Source organism: Enoplosus armatus, chromosome 16 (assembly GCF_043641665.1).
Source record: "Enoplosus armatus isolate fEnoArm2 chromosome 16, fEnoArm2.hap1, whole genome shotgun sequence".
In the NCBI taxonomy this organism is placed as follows: domain Eukaryota; kingdom Metazoa; phylum Chordata; class Actinopteri; order Centrarchiformes; family Enoplosidae; genus Enoplosus; species Enoplosus armatus.
In genome coordinates this window covers 11,286,274-11,308,353 of record NC_092195.1, presented here as the reverse complement: position 1 = coordinate 11,308,353, position 22,080 = coordinate 11,286,274, and the positions used below count along the sequence as shown (strand labels likewise).

General features: G+C 40.9%; 2 protein-coding genes across 2 annotated transcripts in view; both read left to right on the top strand.

Annotated features, from left to right (window-relative positions):
* Window positions 1-820: 820 nt before the first annotated feature.
* Window positions 821-6,135, top strand: ptdss1b (phosphatidylserine synthase 1b). Its single transcript, XM_070921781.1, has 13 exons — window positions 821-1,026; window positions 1,177-1,268; window positions 1,540-1,584; window positions 1,686-1,810; window positions 2,029-2,187; window positions 2,650-2,801; window positions 3,025-3,166; window positions 3,412-3,524; window positions 3,746-3,811; window positions 4,788-4,887; window positions 5,606-5,665; window positions 5,871-5,949; window positions 6,038-6,135. Exons 1-13 carry the CDS (start codon window positions 821-823, stop codon window positions 6,133-6,135), a joined length of 1,437 nt encoding a protein of 478 aa, XP_070777882.1.
* A 2,478-nt stretch (window positions 6,136-8,613) lies between these two features.
* The window catches only part of nup153 (nucleoporin 153), a 15,132-nt gene continuing 1,665 nt past the window's right edge, over window positions 8,614-22,080 (top strand). Inside the window, exons 1-20 of the mRNA XM_070921792.1 lie at window positions 8,614-8,691; window positions 11,644-11,860; window positions 12,023-12,298; window positions 13,523-13,662; window positions 14,992-15,120; window positions 15,392-15,508; window positions 15,631-15,675; window positions 15,904-15,957; window positions 16,794-16,934; window positions 17,058-17,110; window positions 17,235-17,370; window positions 17,636-17,794; window positions 17,892-17,990; window positions 18,093-18,177; window positions 18,271-18,372; window positions 18,473-19,126; window positions 19,288-19,479; window positions 20,002-20,946; window positions 21,444-21,875; window positions 22,047-22,080. The exon at window positions 22,047-22,080 is cut by the window's right edge and continues 185 nt beyond it. Coding sequence (XP_070777893.1) covers window positions 8,614-8,691; window positions 11,644-11,860; window positions 12,023-12,298; window positions 13,523-13,662; window positions 14,992-15,120; window positions 15,392-15,508; window positions 15,631-15,675; window positions 15,904-15,957; window positions 16,794-16,934; window positions 17,058-17,110; window positions 17,235-17,370; window positions 17,636-17,794; window positions 17,892-17,990; window positions 18,093-18,177; window positions 18,271-18,372; window positions 18,473-19,126; window positions 19,288-19,479; window positions 20,002-20,946; window positions 21,444-21,875; window positions 22,047-22,080 — 4,088 coding nt within the window. The remainder of the gene's footprint in view (window positions 8,692-11,643; window positions 11,861-12,022; window positions 12,299-13,522; window positions 13,663-14,991; window positions 15,121-15,391; window positions 15,509-15,630; window positions 15,676-15,903; window positions 15,958-16,793; window positions 16,935-17,057; window positions 17,111-17,234; window positions 17,371-17,635; window positions 17,795-17,891; window positions 17,991-18,092; window positions 18,178-18,270; window positions 18,373-18,472; window positions 19,127-19,287; window positions 19,480-20,001; window positions 20,947-21,443; window positions 21,876-22,046) is intronic.

Here is a 22,080-nt window from a genome sequence, read left to right as displayed (position 1 = left end):
CTGATCACGTACTTACTATTTCACCATGTGTACGTTACAGTACAATAGGATGATGTAGAAAGCTACTGCAGTGTTATTGTAAGTGAATTTTTTAGACCTCTAGTGGCTAAGTTAGCTGTTCCTGAGTGTGATGGCGAGTAGAAAGAAACACAGCTTCACCACCAGTGTCACCCAAGTCTACACTTAGAATAATACATTTTTTATTAAAGCAGGTAAGTTATAAAACAGAAGTTTGAGACTGAATTGTTGCTCTACAAGAAGCTAGCTTGAGCCAGATGCTTTAAATGCTAGCACGATATCAGTAATCAGAGTAACAAGCCTCTTTAAGCTTGGGGAAAAAACAACCAAAGCCAACATATTATTTTGGATAGTTAACTTTCTACTCACAATGTCTGAATCAAAACATTTCATCATCAAGTCAGCTCCATTTTCCACCAAGGAGCCGCGCAATGTCAACCGGTTTCACGTGTATATTAACGGAAGGACTTTACGGAAGTGTCACAATGTGGGATGTACCACAACGACATACTTGTGGGTGCGCCTAAATGCAAATAATATTCTCATGAGGATAGAAAACTAAAATAGCTCAATTCAAGTAAATGAGAGGACTATACATACCAATTTAATTAAGTTATTATATTGCCGGTTATTAATAATTGTCTTGGTGAATACGAGAATAGTATTTTTACGTACAAACACCCCTATTAGCTCCGTGGTTCAGCTCGTCTTCAGGGTTCCTACTTGTGGGGCTCTCTTCGTATCATCTCGTCTTTCTACTTTCACAAAATCTAGTTTTGGCCGTTAAAATTCAGTTAGTAAAATGAAGAAAGTAGCCCACAACAGCGACATGGCAGCCACCGTGGCTCCCCGAACTCCTCTGAAGGATAATGTCAACTACAAGTTACATTTCCGAATGATAAACGAGCAACAAGTGGAGGACATCTGCATTGATTTCTTCTATAAACCACACACCATCACACTTCTGACAGTTACTGTGCTCAGCCTCATGTACTTTGCGTTTACCAGGTAAAGAAAAAGTGCTGTTTAATATAAGTTATGAGTACAAAACAATTGCCGTTCAATATCTAGCTGCCTATAACTGAATGTAATATTCACAGTGCTGGATATGTAGGAACATAAGCTTCCATTTGTTAACGTGATACTGTATTGTCACAGGGATGATGAGCAGTCTGACAACAACCTCCGAGTTGGTCTATTTGTGGTTGTCTCCTTCTTCTTGGTCGTAAGTGTCCTGGCCTTTCCTAATGGTAAGCTATGCAACATGATTTACAATGGCTCCATAATGAAATGGTATGTGATTATGTCCCAGTCCATACTATTTCCTTGTCTTTTCTAGTGTAGTTCTGACATGACATGAATCTGCAACTATTTTGAGAATTCGTTAATAGTTGTTTTTTTTTTAAAGTTAGTTACTCTGGGAAAAAAACCTAATAAGTGAAACTTGAGTTAATTTGCCTCTACTATGAACAGTGCAAACACACCAAAAGTCACTTACAGATATGACGCTTTCTTCGTCAGGACCCTTTACCAGGCCTCACCCTGCAATATGGCGAATGGTGTTTGGTGAGTGTTCACTCACATCATTCACATTAACCTAATCTTTTCTGCTTGGATCCAGTTTTCATATTTCTTTATCCTCACTCACATTCTCTTGTCCCCGGTAGGTCTCAGTGTTATGTACTTCCTGTTTCTTGTCTTCCTCATCTTCCTCAACTGGGACCAAGTAAAGATACTGATGTACTGGCTGGACCCAAATCTGCGTTATGCCACAAGGGAAGCCGATGTCATGGTAAACAATAATAAAAATAATTCATGAGGGTTTTTTGTGGAGTTTTTCCTTTTCTGAGGGTGTGTTTCCATTAAAATATGACGACATGAGGCCTTAAGTCGTTAGTACAATATTGTCCCAGTTAATTAATTAAGATGGAAACACTTCCAGCCATAAAACTGTTTTCTTTTTTGGTTGCCATTGTGTTCCTCATAATTCAGTCACCTTTCCCCTGACAGGAATATGCTGTAAACTGTACAGTGATAACATGGGAGCGGATCCTGAGCCACTTCGACATCTTTGCATTTGGCCACTTTGCAGGCTGGGCCATGAAGGCTCTGCTCATCCGCAGCTACGGCCTCTGTTGGACCATCAGTATCACCTGGGAACTCACGGAGGTAGCGTGCATGTGTTCAAGATGGGGTCAGCCTGGATCTGCCCATGCTAAAAAATCTGCTACGGGAATTGCAACTGTCCGAGGAGCTGAACAGAAATTCAGTCCACAAGGTCATGCAAAAGAAGTAGTTACTTGTAATTTCTAGCTCATTGCTTCAGCTCGGTGTATGCAGGCAACAAGGATGGTTTGTTTGGTAGAAACTCAACATAACAAAGCAGTAGTTTGAGCAGGTGTTTCTGCACACAACAAGTGCTGTTGCCTTGACTGCTGGCAATTGTTGACTGGAGGGATTAGATTACAGGATTTAGCCTAATACCAGATTTACTCATCACAGAATCAACTGCATCTCGGATCCTGAGGCCAACAAAGGTGCTAGAATCATTCAAATGTAGTCCCTTGATGGAAAATGCCTTGTAGTCTCTTTCACCATATAAATGACTTTTATTTTCACTCTCCTTTCCAGCTGTTCTTCATGCACCTGCTGCCAAACTTTGCAGAGTGCTGGTGGGATCAGGTGATACTGGACATACTTTTGTGTAATGGAGGAGGCATCTGGCTGGGTATGACCGCTTGCCGGTTTTTGGAAATGAGGGCGTACCGTTGGGCCAGCATCACGTCAGTGAAGCATAAGATATCTTTTCTTTTTATCTCTTTTATATCTTTGTAGTCATGGAACCCACAGTTACAAAATCAGGCAGTACAGAGTCACTTGTTGATTGTTAGCATGTAACAGAAAATAGATCGTTTGAACTCTGGATACTCCCATATTATTATTTGATGCAAGATTGCATGTGTGTATGTATCTCAGTGTCCTCAAAAGCTCACATTCTCTCTTCAGGGAAATCCACACCACCACAGGGAAGATAAAGCGAGCCGTGCTCCAGTTCACTCCAGCCAGCTGGACTTATGTGCGCTGGTTTGACCCAAAGTCCTCCTTCCAGCGGCTAGCAGGCATCTATCTCTTTATGATCCTATGGCAGGTACTGTATTCTTTGACCTTTGACTTAGAAATACTTATAGGATTGTCCTCGGTATTAGGGCTGAAACTAACAGTTATTTTCACTATTAGTGTATCTTATTATCTTTTAATCATTGAATCAAATATTCTAGAAAAGCTCCCCCTTCACTATGTAATCCTGCTGCTCACACTTGTCAACAAATACACAACATATCCATAAGATCTTATATCTTAACATCTTCTGTTTTACATCCTTGATCTTCACAGCTGACAGAGTTGAACACGTTCTTCCTCAAGCACATCTTCGTCTTCCAGGCATCTCATCCTCTCAGCTGGTGTCGTATCCTCCTCGTTGGAGTCATCACTGCACCCACTGTACGGTATGTTCAACCTTCAAAATGACTTCTTTACACTACACATATTAGCAACAATAAATGTGATATACTACATTTAAATACAACCTAAAACAAATGGTATTACAAATTGTTTTGTGTGGAAACAGTGGTGGCTGTTTCAGCTGCTCTGACATAAGTCTGTGTGGAAACCTTTGTTCTTGACAAGTACAAATTTCAAATTTCCTATTTTCTTCAACCTCTTTCAGACAATATTATGCATATCTGACAGACACTCAGTGTAAACGAGTTGGCACACAATGCTGGGTGTTTGGGTAAGTATCTTTTGTCCTGCCAGTTTTTCGCTGGTGTAGAAACAAGTTTGGAGGCTGCATTAATGGTTGCTTTTTAAAACTTGATGTAGGAATCATTTTAAGGACTTTAATTACATTTTCAATCGTACTCATTTCTTTTTTTATATTAACCATCAGCCATATATCCACATTCCTGTTTTAGCATTGATAGCAGTAGTCTGATAAACAAACTGACATTGAAGTTTGTCCAGAGTCCGGTAGGTTTTCTTTGATGTTGTTGGCATTTATCACAATGAAGGGGATCTTCCCAAGCTGTTTAATCAAACAAATCATAACGGCAACTTAAGGACTATGCCATGAATCAACAGCCATGTGTTTATCTGTTCCTGTTAATGGCCGACATATATTGGCAGACGAGGGATGTTGAAGACAACCAATCAAAGTTCTCGCACACTTACAACTTAACAGTGAATGGATACTTCCCACAAGTGGCAACAGCTTAGCCACACTGATACCAGGCCACACTGAAACCACTGCTGTGTTGGCCACATATTATTAGCCTGCAAGCTTTTCCAGGTCCTGCAAGCTATTTTAGTGTAGATGACAGATTCCAGTTTTAACAAGGATGTGTTACAGAATTTAATTAAATTTTATCTTTATTGAAATTCAGCGTCATAAAAGTGTGAATGAAATTCATAACGTAATGTAGTTAAAAAAGCTGCTAATGCCCTCAGTCTGCTATTGTTTCCATAGCAACGAGACAGGCTCCCTCGGTCTGCATGAAATACTTAACACTGAGGCCGCTCTCTTGTCCATCTGGAACAACAATATATAGCGCGAGCATTTGGACTCTTATGCCTCAAGTGTTGTGCATCCACAGCGAAGCTCCATTGCAATGAAATGACATTGCCAAGAGAGGGGGCCATTGTGAAATACAAAAACCTGTGGTTAGAGAGCAACAACACCATTTATCTAACGTTCCTGTATTTCCCTTCAGGGCCATCGCTTTCCTCGAGGCTCTTGCTTGTGTGAAATTTGGTCACGACTTGTTTTCCAAGACGCAAATTCGCTATGTACTCCTGTGGCTGCTCTGTCTGGTAAGAAAGGAAAAGTGTGCATATGTGTGTGTGGACTAATATAGCTGTGTTCAGTCAGTCCAGAACGGATGTGTCAGTGTTATGCAATTGTGTAAATATAATAACACTGCGATGCTCTTATATCTGTTCAAAAAGGGACAGCAACCACTGTTAATGTATACTACACACCATCATAGACTGAAAATTAGTGCATATCATGAAAATAATATCAAACATCACTTCCTTACTTCTGGTAGTTGTTTCTGATAAGGCATGACAATATACACTCTGAAAAATAAAGATGTCTGCTCAATGCTGCTTTGAACCCTTGTAACAGTCACCATGAAGTGTGTCAGGGACCTGTAGGGTGTTAAAGCTGACCATGCAGACATGAGTGCTTTAACAGCTGCCCAAGGTTATCAGGTGCATGTTGCTTCATTGTACACCACTGAGTTTGGTACGTTCAAATAGCCTAAACACTCCACAGTCTTTGCAGTGTTTAAGCCTGCTATCCAAGAACTTTATGTTTCAAGTCCATTCTTGCTAGTCTGTTCACATGCAAAGCTAATGTGGACACATTGTTGCTATAGCATGCATCTGTTATACAGTATGTTGCAATACATATGCAACTTTAGGTTTTCTATTTTTCTGCCAACCTAGCTTATTTTCTGTCATGTCCTTGGAAAAAATAAAAATAGTGTTTAACCAGACTTTTTTGCATCCTCTTCTACATTTTTAGGCACTCATTACACTTCTATGTTTATATGGGATGGTGTGGTATGAGCAGAATAAAATTAAGGTGAGATGTTGCTTTGGTTATTTGTTGAATGCATCCATTTTATTGTAAGTATTAATTTACAAAATGTCTTAAGAGTAACTTAAAACCAGCTGTTAAAGTTAAAGCCACAATAGATCTTTTTCATAACAGACAATAAGAGTTGTCGTAGTAGGAAAAGCACAGCTTTTGCTAATAACATTCGCTCTGCACTTCCTTCTGTTTTCAGAGCACTTCCGTGCAAAGTGAGGACTATGACGACAGCAGTGTTTTCGACTCATGTGGTTTTGTCCCAGATGGCATTGCAGGTCAGTCTCATAACAGGCAGACTGGTGACAACTCTCCCGTAAACTCGATCCTAAATGTTTTACATAGTTATGTGTTTTTCCTCCATAGCTCAGAGGGAGTCCTTGAGAAGTTTACAACCTACAAAACGGAGGAGAGCTTCTGGGAGGAACAGATTTGTGAATGGCCATGGAGGAAAGAGACAATGAACAACAGTGACACTGAGCATTCACATCCTCTGTGAAAGAGTGAAGGATACACTCTAGAAAGCACCCAACAAGGGGAATACGGGGTGCACTTAAATTTCCCGAATACTTGTTGTTATAGTTGCATCATGGGTAGAAAGTAAACTCCAGAACAAAGTCACATCAACAAGCCTTGATATACTATTTTCAAGTTCCAACGGCTGCGGGAGTCAGACACAAAAATGAGTCGAGAGTTTCATAGACCTGCAGACTGGGGTGTTGATTCTCTGTAGAATCAGCAGCACTAGCAGATCAGTTTTCTATTTAATGTCAACGATATTTTTAAACAGACCTAAATAACCAAGGAATATGCACTGGATTTTGAAAGAGAAGATGGCCTTATTTGGACTGTAAAAACTCATTCACCCAACATTTTCAACCTTAAACTACTGTTAAACTAAATGTTGTTTGGATGATTCGCTCGTGGGACAGGTTAAATATATCCTGTCAGGGGTGTGCGAGCTTCATCACTTTACAAACCGGTCCACACCAACAACCTGAGTTTGTATATGCTACAGGCACTTGTTTGCACTTAACCTCTTTGACAACTTTTTTTTTTGAACATTATTGTGTGCTAAATGTAATACCTTTACTACAAAACTAAATATCTCAATTATTGTTGTGTGTGGCTTTTTTTTTAAAATTTTTTTTTACATCACTTGAATTTATGATTATTTTTTGTTGATTTAATATATTTGTGTTTGTATAATAATTGCCAAAAGTGGCCACATTTTGCACTTGTCTATAATACAACAAAGTACTGATATATACAGTACTGCATGCTTTTCTTCAGTCAAAATTGCATCATCAGGAAAGATGTTTTTGTCTACTTCAACTGAGTGGAGCAGCCAAGTGTTACTGAACCAACTGTAGCCTTTATATGTTATTCTTACCCTTTTTAGCTTTCATCAATGTGATTATTGGAACTGTTGAGATGTATGTTATTTTTGCAATTTGTGTGTGTGTGTGTGTTTGCAATAAGTGAGAGGAGTAAACGGTGTACGATAGGTGTACTGACAGAGAATACTGTGACGTTCAATGCAATAGCATTACTGTGGTGACATTCAGTAGCAAAGGATAATCACTTGTGTGAAATATTCCTTTTCAAAAGTATGTTTTTAGTTTTTTAGTGATTCAAATTAATGAAATGTGACGTTAATACAACACAGTAAGTGACTGGTCATATAAGCTGTTCTCAATTTTGTTGAATGATGCATTTAGTTTAGTCTCATATTTAGTGTTATTGAATTTGTATTGATGTTTGAATGAAACTTTTTTTTTCTAGCCTGCTTTGGTGACTCCAGTCTTTTTATCATCTACAGTGCTTTAAGTGTCAGACCACACTGTATTTAAAATAAAATGTTTGAAATGTGTTAATTGTAACCTCCAATGCACTACTTGGTATTACTGATTTATGATTTTTTTTATGGGTGAATTTGTACACATAATTAAATGATCACATATCATTGACTTTGTTTTTCATTGTGTCCACTCTCCTTGTCCTTCAGATGTCTGCAGTACCTTAAATATTTGGACTACTATATTGCACCTGACTCACATTAATCCTATCGTCATGATTTCTGTTTCACACCTACATATATAACAAAGAACTGAAAGTATTTGTAGATCCAAAGAAACAATTCCCATGGTTGTTGGCTGGAATATGTATTTTTTGTTAATAGAAAGAAAAAGTTGTAATGCAGACATTGCAACACAATATGTGATGTATAATAATTTGATTTCGTCTTAATATGGACAACCTCAGAGTGACATGATGCTGGCATACTTTACATACAAATCATACTACATTGCGGAATGCAAACTCCCACAATGACCTCCAACAGTGTAATTATGGATAAAGACTAAATGTAGCCCTGTAACTAATGATTAAATGTATTGTTGTTTCACTTAACAATTTTTTCATCTAATCAATTAATTGTTTGGTCTATAAAACATCAGAAAATACTGAAAAATGTTTGATTTTAAGAGCCAAAGGTCCGACTAACTGTCTAAAACCCAAAGAAATGTAATTTAAAATAATGTAACAAAGGAATAAACATGAAATCATCCCATTGAGAAACTGGAGTATGGCATTTTTGCTTGACCATTTACTAATAATCAATGACTGACGATTACTTGATTATAAAAATTAATTAGATACATTTTCTCTTGATTGACTTATCAAGTAATCGTTTCAGTTCTACTAAAATGACAAAATGATAAAAACAATAACATATTTAAAAACGATAGCTATATAATACTTTTCAGTGACATGACACGAAATAACCCCACGTTAAAGCCATGTGGTACAATGTCCTGTCAAACCTACCTCTTTGTTATGTTCGACTACTACATTTCCCATAAGTCCTTTGCGAGTGGCCGCTGTGCTGGATGACAGCTATCCGGCGCCGAAACACCGATAGACACTCAGACGAAAGAGCCATGGCGGCCACGGGTGGAGGGAAAATTAGAAGCAGGAGATATCATATCGCCTCTAAACCTTACGCCAAGAGTAAACAGGTAAATGGAGTGAAAGTTTTCGTTTTAAAAGCTAGTGCCGAGGCCGTTGCGGTGACTGCGGTGCCACTATTTCTTAGCTCTTGTTATTGTTTTGTTGGAGGCATTTTATGGCCTGCTGTTAGCGCTCGTGGCCTCCACGCGCTGCTAGCATGTCCGGGAAATGCTAGTGAACTAGCAGGCTGGCTTATAGGTTAGCAAATTCAGACGGACTTGACAGGTCAAATCACGGCACTGTGAGTCGTTTAGACCAGCAGACTAGTATTTGATAAAGTACAAGTGCACACATGACACGTTGAGATAACCAGCCTTAGCTCTATTAGTAAGTTCTTAGCTGCTAGCTAGTTAGCGGTAAGCAAGGAAGTAGAATTCTAAGTATTAGCTGGTGTAGCTAATGCTTGCTAGCAGGCTAGCATTGGCAAGCAACGCATTGTTGTCTTCTGTTCTCAAGTTTGGAGGTATCACGCCGTCGCCGGTAGAAGTGATGTGATCTTCTGGCTCTAAATTGTATCTGTGCACAGCCATGGATAACCGCAGTTAAATTTTAAGATTGTGTCGCCGGCCTGTCGGGAATCATTTTAGATATTAGCCTAGCTAACGGTAGCTAAATCTCAGCCAGTTTGGATTGCGCAGGAAGCATTGGCTGATTGGGAACCCACATGGTTGCTTGAGTGGATTGACTTGCTGCCTGGACATCAACTAAAGTTGGCTTTAAAACCACTCTATAATGATAACAGTGTACAAGACGTTTCTTGACACGTTCACCTAATTTCATCAAGTAGAATATTATAGTGAACTACAAGTGAGTTTGTTTATATGAACATCAGCCTGCTAGTGTGGTGTCTGACTAGAGAGGCAACTGAACTGGAAAGCTTACTTTATAAAGCATGCCAGTGAGTACCTTTGACAACAGTCTAAATATTGATAGTTGTGTGACCAGTCAAAGACGATCAATGAGATGCTAGTCATTCACATTTGTTAATCACTAACAATACAGCTTCCAAAATAACCAAAAAGTTGAATTGGCATCTCTCTAAAACAAACTGAACATTATAATTTAGGGCAGTTTTAGCTAGAGAGACCTAAAAATCTGTTAACTGAGTGAATAATAGGCCTAGTGTAGCTAGTTTAGCATGTATACACAGCACAGACATTTAATCTCTCTTACAAATGCTGCTGACCTGGCATATAGTATCATTTTTAGGTTCCTGACACCAGATCCCACTTCATCAACTAAAATGTATAATACATTCATGCCAACAACAAACAAATACAATAACTGGCATGTATAACATGTAATATTTAGTTTGAGTAAATGCAAATATGAGTTGTGTGTCAGGCATGTCATATGGGAGACATGATTCTTTTCATGCTCATATATTTGACTAAGTGGCACGCAAAGCAGAAGTATTTTAAGTCCATAGACACGTGTCTGTACTAAAGTTAACCAAAAACAATGATTATCCAAATCTTGTGTACAGCTGTCCCTAAAAGATGGGTTCAGCTTTTCTTCAATACTTCGGTGTACACAATACTGCTGGTTAAAAAGCAAAATAAGTGTGATAAGACATGTAATGTTTGCGCCATTGCTGTCTTAATTCATCTCACAACTTGTTTGGATTCCTTGCAAGTTGTAAAAATGTGAGTCTTTCTCGTCATCTTCACGTGGCATAAATGTAATAATACAACTGACTCAATGATCTTAACAGGTGTACAGTTACATGCACTTCACCTTTATTCAAGTGACTTTTTGGTTTGAAAAGCTAGATGCACGGATCTTCTCAAGTATTGGCATATTCAATCAAAATCTTTGTTTCAATTGAACATGATAGCTTCCAGGGAGAGCAGTAGCACACACAGGTCACATAGTCACATGACCCTGTCCACAGCAGAAATGTGGCACCCTTAAATCCTTATAACAATAGCTTATGTAGCGCTAAGTAAACTAGCACTGTGGTGGTTATTACACTCTTGACTGGTTAAAGTTGTGTGTATTTGCACATAGGTTAAAGTGCAGAGTGGCCCACAGGTGTATTTCATAGATAAGCAGGAGGCAAGAGGCACATATGGCTCTTATCAGGAGTTGAAAGCTACTACGGGTTAGACATTCTGATGCACATGCTAGCACAGGGGGGAAAACTGTAAATTTGGCTTTTGTGTGAAGCATTTAATGCAGGTATATTCAACTATTGGAGTAAATTTTGCTCAAGACACCAAGTTTGGCAGCATTTCGACAACTCATTACCCATTCAGAGATGGTGGATATATTCCAGTTAGACCTAGAAAGTGCCCTAACTGTAGAGGATATTGTTTCACAAAGTTGCTACAGCATAAAAATTTTACAGAAGAGAGCTCTCTAGATATTTAATTGTGTTACACTCTAAGTATGGTGTAGGAGACAGGACTCATCCATTGACTGGAATTCATCAGATACTAGACCCCAGTACAGTGCAGACCAGCGTCACTGCTTCACAGAAGCATACACAGTGCCTGACCCAGTTTCTGTCATACTGAGCTTGTGTTTTGCTTTGCACTGGGGAGGACGAATGGCTTCATATTGCAAATGGGGCTGTGCAGCTGATTCAAGTAATAAAATGCAGCGTTGATGGTTGTATTTTGTAAATCGCAAGAGTTTTTATATGATCTGAAAACAAATTATGTGGAATTGCTTTGCCACAAATGCATTAAGCCTATATGTCTGATCACCATAAATACAAGCATCAGCATCTTATGTGTTAGTAGTTGAAAAATAAATTGGCAAGATTCATCTAGCAAAACTGTTTTATATGCAGCGTTGTTTCACATTTTATCCAGTGCTAATTGTCAAGGGAATTTTTGAATGAGGTCTAATGAGTTTTTGGATCTTTGTTTTGTCTGTGATATGCTTTCGTTTCTGCCTCACTCATTTCATCCCTCTTTTCACGGCTTGCTCTCCCTCTCTCATGTTTTTATCAGCAGCAGTCAGGCCTCATCAGTCGAGTGACAGACACAGTTAAGAGCATTGTTCCCTCGTGGCTTCAGAAATACTTCAAGAATGGAGATGCTCCTGAGGGAGGAGGAGCTATACCGGGGACAGACCAGAACTGCCAGCCTCCTCCTCCTAATGGCAGCGAAGAGGGACCTCCTCCGCTTGATGGACGCGACTCCCCAGAGCCAAGCACCAGTACCACAGGTGAGGGACTCAGTCACTCTCTTAAGTCATCAAGAAGATCAGCTTGGGAATTTTATATCCCTTACATGAGAATCGAGTCAAAACAGGTTTTTGCATGCCAATTCTTTTGTGTTGTCAACTGCACCACCATGCTCACCTGGGGCTTTGTTCTCTCTTGCACAGAGCCCTCAACCAGCCGGGCATCCTTGAACTTTCAGGAGTATGTGCTGTCTCGACCTCCTCTGAGTCGCTCCCATCTCCACTTTCCCCCACTGGATGCCTCTTCTCCGACCCTGGGAGCTTCCAGCAGCCTCTTCTCTCAACCCTCCACCTCCTCAGCCCCTGGACCCTTTTCCACAGGCTTCTCTTTGGTCAAAGAAATCAAGGACAACCTCTCGCAGCACGAAGATGATAACATCTCCACTACTAGCGGCTTCTCCTCCCGCGCCTCTGATAAAGGTAAAGGCAGAGTGTTTACTTTGCATATAGAGACGTGTGTTTGGGTGTCTTTAAGGTGTGGGGTATCTCTATAGATATAGGTATAATGGCACCCTTGTTGGACCAAATTGGAAAGAAATGAGCTGTATTGAAATGAAATCTGAGGCAAGTGGTAATTTAACTCATGAAATTGCTCTCTAGTGACCAATTAATGTTCTCAGTAATATATTTTAAATGAAGTAGATTTAGTGCTTCAGAATTAAGTTTTTTGGATCAACACTGCAGAGACAAATTGCGTCTGTATACACGCTATCAGGCTACTGTTGAACTCACATTATTGATGTAGACTCAGCCACTATAACATACTTTACCCTTCCGCACAATGTGCATAATTTGCATAAATGAGGCCAAGCGTTGTCCATGACCTTTATCCAAATGCATGGTTAGTGTGTTGAAAACAGGATGAGGAAAAAACACAGATTTTATTATAAGATAGTAACATTAGTACTACATCTGTCTCAAAAAAGCTTCGCAATCTCTGTTTTGTGTACAAATTCCTTTTTTTCCTTAAGTTGTTTCCACCTTGCTAAATGTTTTGACCAATGTTGTTACTTCAATTAATTTCTTTCTAACTCCCTTTTGGCTTTTTTCTTGGCTCCTATAGATATTTTATGTCTGGTGCACAATTTTTGCATCCTGTTTTGAATCTTTTTAAATCTGCAAATGCAAAAATAGAAATGTGTAGACAATAAATGAAAACACCCTTCACCAGCTATTGTGTGTTATGAGTCAACAGTCTGTAGGTTGTCCAAAGACTCCACCCACTGATTAACAGACCTTCAAGCAGAGGGAAAATAACCTGATGAGGTGATTGGTTGGAATAAGAACCAGCAGACTGTTGACTTTACATGGCATGTGATTGGCCAACCCTGCACTAGTTAAGCTGTTAAATGTGTGAAACTACAAAAGGGTAGAAACCAGCACACATTTCCTGTGTGATTACCTGGTCTCTTTCTTTGCATTGTCTGAACCTGAACAGCAGCGCATAGACAGCAAGTTCAACCACAAAACCAAAAGAAGTTGCTGTAAGGAATCAGTGTAGGGTTGCAGTGTAGGTAGAGGTGTAGGCGACTGTATTTCTCTTATGTTTGGATTGGCTCAGGCCTGGAAGGTAGAGATTGGGCCACTAAGTTAGATTTAAGATAGAGATGTTTTTAAAAGGTCTTTCTTTTGTCTCTTTTACAGATGTCCCCACCTCCAAAACCGCATCACTTCCCCAACTTTGGTCCCCTGAGACAGACAGAACAAACTCTGGACCTCAGCCTGCACAGTCCAGTTTGAAAAGGCCTGCTTTCAACCTGTCTGTATTTGGAACTTCCTCCAATGTAAGTACCTGTGTGTCGACCCATCAAGATACTGATCTATCTGTGCCACAAAACTCTGTATTTTGGTGTGTCAGGGTTGTATCTAGGCGTGTGGCAGACGGGTTCAGTAATAAGTTAGTCAAACAAAGGTTTATGAATAACAGAGAGAGATCTAACTGTAGTTAGCTGTAGCTGTCTAACTTATTGATACACCACTTGGCACTGAGTGTTCAGTTCTGTGTCGAGGCTAACATTACTAGCTAGCCAGTCCATCTACCATTGTAAGTTAAAATAATAATAATAATTTAACTTAACATTAACACATTAAACATGACAAGGCATTATTTATTAGGCATCCAATACTAGGGGTGTAACTATACACAAAATTCACGGTCAGTATGTGCCTAGGTTTTGGGGTCATGGTTTGGTATGTTTACAGCAGGGAAAACCAAAACAAATGCAGAAAATAACATTTTTGTCATTTATTTTGAAAAATGTAAACATTCAACTGGCTCATTGGCCATAATTCTTACTGTAACTTCCTCAGACATACGCAACTTCAGTTGAACAATGTCGGCAAACAGTTTGACACTAATTGTTGTCCATTTTCGCTGTAACTAACCAGGAAACTGTAATCCTGAAAGGGCTGCCCAAGTAGAGCCTATGAATGGGAAACGCTGCTATGGCTGTGCCATTTGAGCAGTGACCCACTTAGATATAAAATGTCTCTCTGGAATTTGGTCATTGAACCCAACTCTTCAAACCACAGACATTTTGCAAATTTCGCACAGACCAATGCTTATTAAGGTGTAGATAAATGTTCTTACCTCAATAATGAATAATTATGGGTTTTTTTATTATTCATTAACGCACATTGTCTGGAAAATCAATGTTAGTGTCACTCCACTCACAGACAGCATGTTTTGTTGCATTCAGCTTCACTTGTGTGATCATTATGCTGTACATTTACTTACTTATTTACTTTACTAACTAGTCAGCTTTCTGTGTGAGTGTATTCTGACTCAGATTTGTGCCAGGTGAGATAAGTATTGAAATTATAAAAACAAACTAAGAGTGACAATACAAGTCTGAGCTTGTTGTGTCGGATGTTGTTAACATTGCCTAAACACTTTTTGGACAGTAATATTTACATCTTCTAAGATAACAATATTTGACATGACTTTATTAGCAGAAGAAAACAGCTGGATTTTTAGGGGTAAATATTAATATTATTTAATTATTATGCCTACTTGTCTTCATTTCGTGCATTACAGAAACTTGTAAAAATAAATGATATGCCAATGGTTAGTAATACAATGAAGTAATTTAATTTAACCCTCTCTCTTCCAGTCGACATTCAACAACTCAATGCTAAACTCCAGCCAGCTTGGAGATTCACCTTTCTACCCCGGGAAAACCATGTATGGTGGGGCAGCTGCAGTCAGGAGCACTCGCACTCGTCCTGGAACACCGTACCAGGTGACCTAGCGAGGACCATATAGTCTCTTGTATATGATGAGCCAAACAATGTTAGAGTGTTGTTACATAAATTCATGTAGTGAAGTAGCACACTAGGTTTAAAGTAGTAGTAGTAGTCACTCTACAGTTACATTTTGTGTTCTGGCTGTTAAAGTTTTGCAGCCTTTAGTGGGTGAGTTTATTTTTGACACTGACATCATAGGAGGAATGTGACTGAAGTGTGAATATTATTTATTTAATTGGAGACTAAATTAGCTCATCTGATTTGTAGGCCCCGGTGAGGAGACAGATCAAGGCCAAGCCTGCTGGTGCTCAGCCCTGTGGGGTGACCAGCGCCACAGCCAGACGCATCCTGCAGTCTTTGGAGCGCATGTCGAGCCCGCTGGCTGTGAGTGAACACACAAACACCATTATGTCCTCTGTTTAAACTCTTTCATCTTTAAGTATGCCGGTGGTAAGACTTCACAATAATTTATCTAAAACGGATGCATTTTGATTTTTCTTCTACAGGATGCCAGGAGAATCCCAGCAGCAGCCTCATCCCCTCTGTCAGCAGTAAGAGCTCTTAATATATTTAAATATATTGTAAGCATTTGTTTGCAGTGACACATTTTACGAAACAGCACACTATGTGGTCATAAACACCTCATAACATGAGAAAAGCATGCCAATATTCTCTAATCACAAGTGTCTGTGAAATGTTCAAATCCTGAAATACTGACATCAAGACCACCTGAAAATATCTAGATTTTTGTCTTAACAATAAAATACCTTTCTTTGCAGTCAATGGATGGCACAAATCTAGATGTTTCACATTTCCAGTCAAAAAAGAAACGGGTAAGTACAGATTTTTAAAATTCTTGTGATGATATCCTCTCGTGTGGTTTGTAAAAAAATGTGTTTGTGTAGCTATCCACATTAAGCCTTGTTTTTCTGGTTTTATAATAACTTTGTGCTGTATGTCCCTGAATGATTTTAAGCTTGTGTATGCACATCAACAAGCAAACTTCACTTGTGTGTTCTGTCCAGTGTGTTTGTAGTTTTGCACAAGGCTTAGTGATATGAACAGGGGTATCATTGTACAAACCCAGCAGCACTTGTTATGGTTTGTCCTCCTGTCACTTCCTGTCCTACTGCCTGTTGGCCTCCTTTATATCAGTTAACAGGATTCTCCTCGGCTGGGACACAGCTGTTCACCACTGTGTGTGCGTGTGAGCAAAAGTGCGCTAGACTCCATGATGTATTTGGCTCATGAAAAGTGTGTGTATGTGTGTGTGTGTGTTCATATGCAGTGTGTTAAGTGTAGTCTACTGTTAAATTGTGCCAGCTCTGGGCTGGACTTGTGCTCAGTAATAACTGTCAGACATTCCCAGCTGCGACAGCTGCTTTGTAAACCCCAACAATGGTGGAATTGACCCTTTCAGGTCCAAAACAAGAAAGCCCTCTATCTAACTGAGCCTTTCATGGCCGATTGTTGTTTTGGTGTTTTCCCTTGGCATGGTCCAAAATATAGTCTGACCAAAACAACATTTTTGAGGCTGATATTGATAGTTGGGAGTAAAAAAAAATATCTGATAACTGATAATTATACACATTTAGACAACAAATGAAGCACTTAATGTGTTCTGAATCTTGTCTTGTGTCTATATTTTACCACCATTTCTTTAATTCAGGTGGATTCTTCCCTCCCACCGGTGCAGAAGCTGGTGGTTCCTGCTGCAGCATCGGTGTCAGGAAACCGCTCCGTGTCCTTCAGGCCTACTTTGACTCCTGGAGGAGTCAGCCGAACTCTGGACAGAACCCCAAGAGACACGGTCAGAAACACAGATTACACGGCTTTATATTACACCACAACATTGTCCCTCTATATTAAATGCAGCCAAATGGAGTCTAATACAAACTTGATGTTAAATTTGTTGCTGTTTTCATTCATTTAGCTCACAAGACAATCACCGCAACTACCTGATGCAAGCCCAGGTCCATCTCAAAGGTAAGTTCACTCTGATAGATCATTCCCAAATTTATTACAGATGATACCATCTGTGAAATATTAAAAGCTATAGAAAACACAAAATCATGAGTATACCTCTTCCTGTCTGCCCTTCTACTTCTAGCACAATGGGTTTCAGTGGCCCAGCTTATCCTCTGTCCAGCACGCCTGCAGCCAGCAGTGTGAACTCTGGAGGAGGAAAGATGAAGAGAGAGAGGACCACTGCACGGCCTTCCTCTAAACGCCCTGAAGAGGAAGAGGTAAGGGCTTTGCATCAAATTAACTCTAGATTTTAGTTTTCCAGTACTTATCACCTTGATACAGCTTTTGTATGAAAGTGGTACGGAACAAGTGTTCATACTTTTATACCAAGGCAGTATCAGACTTATTTTCAGACCTGGCCGAGAGAAAATCCAGATCAGATATTCAGAAATGGCATTTAATGGTTTACACATGTCACTATAAAATGCATTGTTCCTTGAAACTGAGCACACAATGATACTTATGCTTGTTCTCTGACTTAAGGTGGCTGAGGTACCAGACCTTCCAGCCATTTCACTTCCCATTAGCACCTCCGCCTTGCCCACCTTCAGCTTCACCTCCCCTCTTCCACCTCTCACCACCATCAGCACCACCCCCAATGTCACGCCTGTGACTCCCGCTAAGGAAACAGTCCCAAATAAGGTCTGTCTCAAAACTGTCTCATTCCACTACAATGCTTCTCCAAGTCTAATGGCTAACAACATTATTTATGCATTTTGCTTTGTTTGTTTTTTTCCAGGAGCCACCAACAGCCTCGACACCTCCCTGTGTACCTTTTACATTTTCCTCCCCTATTGTCAAAGCAACTGCTGCTAGTCCCCCTTCCTTTTCCCCCTCAGTAAGTAAACAGTTTGTCTCTTAATGATTACTAAGTGATCAGATGGGCAAGTATTTACAACAGTAACATTGATGTTAATAATTTGCTTTTCCTGTTTTGTAGACTGGATTCACTTTTAGTGCCCCTGTAGCAATGTTGGGTCCCTCCATGTCAAACGGAAAGCTGGCCACTCCCATAGCGGCAGCAGGTAAGAGAGCTTTCTAACAATTGGCATGATGCCGGTACTTTCCTGGGAAACTGGAACTCAAGTGTGATCTTTGTGTTTTCATGTTTTCTACAGCGAAGCCAGCAACAAGCAAAAGCACAGAAGATTTTGAAGGACCTTTCAAACCAGCCAAGACACTAAAGCAGGGCAGTGTGCTGGATCTTCTCAAAGCTCCTGGTTAGAGTCAATATCTTAATACACATCTGCAGTGTTTGTTTTGCATGGCTATGGTTTACAAGGTTGTCCACTATTTTAAACTTTCCCTTGTTGTGTCCAGGCTTTGCCTCTCCTGTTGCTCAGACTTCCCCAGGCCCGGACAACACTCTGCAGCAGACCTCCACACAATCCACTGCCCCCTCCTCCACCACCACAACCACCTCCTCCTTCTCTTCTTCAACCGGGTTTGGCGATTTGTGGAAAGCCCCACCAGGCTGGAGCTGTGATGTCTGCTTGGTGCAGAACAAGCTATCAGACACCAAGTGTGTTTGCTGTATGGCCCCACAGCCAAATTCCTCCTCATCCAAATCTATGGACAGTAAACCTTCAACCGCCACCTCAGTTGGGCTACAGAGCAGCAGCACGAACACCACCTCCACCACTACAACCACCACAGGTTTTGGCACAATGTTCTCCAAACCTGCAGGAACTTGGGACTGTGATACGTGTCTTGTTTTAAACAAACCTGATGCAGTAAAGTGTGTGGCCTGCGAAACAGCCAAACCGGGAACGGGGCTCAAACCCTCACTGACTCTTCCTTCTGCCTTCTCAGCTGTTAAGACTGTATCCACCCCAACAGCCCCCGTTTCTACAGGGTTCATTGGATTTGGTGACAAGTTCAAAAAACCTGAGGGTGCATGGGAATGTGATACATGTTTGGTAGAAAACAAGGCAGAGGACACAAAGTGTGTGGCCTGCATGAGCGTGAAACCAGGTAATGAGAGCATGACCATGGTAATTTTGATATTTAAGTGCTGAATCTTGGGTTTTGTTTTTCATGAAAGTAGAATTCCATTAACTGTGTCACTGACTAAAAGGTATTTTAGGCAAATGTTAGTTAAGTGAAGCATCTTCCTTTTTTCATCCTCACAACAGGAGCATCAGCTGGAGCTTCAGCAGGAGTGTCGTCTTCAGCCAGCAGTGCTCCAGTGTTTGGGTTGGGGGACACGTTCAAGAAGCCAGAGGGTGCCTGGGATTGTGATGTCTGTCTTGTACGGAATAAGGCTGCTGATGTACAGTGTGTTGCCTGTCAGGCAGCCAAACCTGGAGCTAACGTGGAGCCCAAAGGTAACAAAAGCGACCTACTTTTAGCTTTTCGCAAACTTAACAGTGGTTACCACTGGGGGAGGTAGAGTGGGTTTGGGGCTCGATCCCCGGCTTCTCCCGTCATGTCGAAGTGTCCTTGAGCAAGACACTGAACCTGAAGTTGCTCCTGATGGAGACCAGCACCTTGCATGGCAGCTTGGTGATTGTGACCTGATCTGTAAAGCGCTTTGGGAACCGTTTAGGTTGAAAAGCATTAAGAGGCCAAATGTTACTCACATTTTCATATTAATCAAAAGGGCCTTCTTAGCAACGATGGAACAAGTGTGTGGTGGCTAAAATGTATTTATAGGTATTCTGATTTCTGTGCATTAGGGCAATATACTATTGATGCCACATAGATGACATGCTGCTGAATCTCCATGTGTGCATCATATTAAACCATATGAAATCTACTCAAAATGTTTTAGAAATCTGACACCTTTGAAATATATCCTGCATCTAATCCACGCTTTTTATTTTTTGTTATCCTTCGTTTCTCTTCAGCTTTTGGTTCGTCTTTTGGCTCATCAGCTGGTGGGACTTCCAGCTCATCTACATTCGGCTCTTCTACCTCTACTTCTGGAGGTTTTAAGTTCGGCATATCAGACAGTGCAGCTGGATCTGGAGGTATTAAGTTTGGAGGCTCATTGTCAGAGTTCTCCTCTTCATCATCAGGTGGATTCAAATTTGGAGTCCCATTTGGAAGCTCCTCATCAGAAACCACTTCTAAAGACACTACTGCCTCTTCAGAGTTCAAATTCGGCAGCTCATCTGAGGGCTTTAAATTTGGGACTGCCTCTAGTGATGACAAAAAGTCAGACCAACCCGCCGCAGGTTCTGGGTTCAAGTTTGGAGCTGATGTGTTTGGAAGTGGATCATCTAGCACAGAAAGTAACTCCTCTAAGGGCGGTTTCACTTTTGGACTGTCAAAACCTGAAGAGAAAGCATCAGACAACACCACCTCATCCTCTGTTAGTTTCACTCCTCCTGCTTCCTCTCAAGAGAAGAGTGACAATGTGGCATCGTCAAATGACACCGCATCAACAAACACCAACTCAACCACCACCACAGCTACCACCACTGGGTCTGTATTTGGAAGACTGGGCGAGCGAAGTTTGGCGTCCACCACACCACAAGGGGGCACTACATTTGTGTCCTTAACGGCAGACAAAGAGCCAGCTGCTCCCACGTTTACCTTTGGGAAGCCAGAGGAAAAGAAGGAAGCTGCTGCCTCCTCTGCTCCATCTGCCTTCCTCTTTGGTGCTGCTAGTAAAGATGCAAATGCTGCACCAGCACCGGCTGCTTCAGGAGGCTTTTCCTTCAGCAAGCCCAGTGCTCCAACAGAACAACCTCCACCCCCCTACCCTTTCGGCAAGCCAGCAGACAAGAGTGAAACATCTACTGCAGACGCCCCAAAGCCCTCTTTTAGTTTTGGACAAAGTACTACAGGTGAGAGAAAGTTTGGACACTGATACTATAATTATTTTGTGATTGCTATGCTTTCTGTTTATGATTAATTTGTTTCATTTGAATGAAAATCCAGTTTTTGTGGTTTATAACAGTTTGCTCACAATATCAGTCACTAAATGCATTGCTGAGATGTGGGTGACACAACAACATCACAAATGTTATCCTATTGTCAACCGCTAAACCACTCGCACTTTACAATACAATTTGGGACTTGGGTCAAAATCGAAGCAGCAGAGGCCAATGTATCCTGACTGTTAGTCCCTAGTGTGGGTCAGGTGTGTCTGTTAGAGATTCGTAGTCCCCAAGCTTATGCCAAATACAGTTTGACAGACATTACCTGAGGCTGTAGAAAGCTATGTATATGAGTAGTATTGTCTGTAACCAGTAAACTGATTTTCACATGTAAAATCGGTGGACTGCCTCTTTAATCCCTGCACTATATTACACATCATAATCAACTGTTTTTTCCCCAACAGATTCTTCTGCTGCTCCAAAACCAGCATTTTCCTTTATGGCTAGTAATCCCACCAACACCACCAACTCCACCAACTCCACCACCTCAACCCCCAGTCTGTTCGGCATCACCACCACCACCACCACCAACAGCAGCAGCAGCAGCTCCACTCAGGCTCCAGCTTCTTCTGCAGCCCCGAGCTCTTTCATGTTTGGTCAGCCTGCTGCAACCTCTAGTGACGCTCCTCCAGCTAAAGCCTTCGTCTTCGGCCAGAGTCAGGACAGCCAGCCACCTGCGCCGTCAGCTGCTCCTTTGAATTCTACTCCAGCCCCAGCTCAAGCTCAGCCCTTCATCTTTGGTGCTCCTCCTGCTGCTGCTGCTGCTCCTCCTGCTGCTGCTGCTCCTCCATCCTTTGGTTTTGGAGCAGCAGCACCCTCTGCTGCCTCATCTACAGGTCTGTATTTGCTCATGTTGGTTGTGTCAGATGATAAGCTTGAACATGATGTCTGTTTTGGGCGTGAGCGATAACAATGTAACATTTACATTTGAAATCATGAAGTCTTTCTTTTATATTTGTAATCTGTTCATGTATTGATATTTTGGATCCTTTCTTGTTCTCCAACAGCTCCATCTGCAGCTCCCTCCCCGTTTGCATTCAG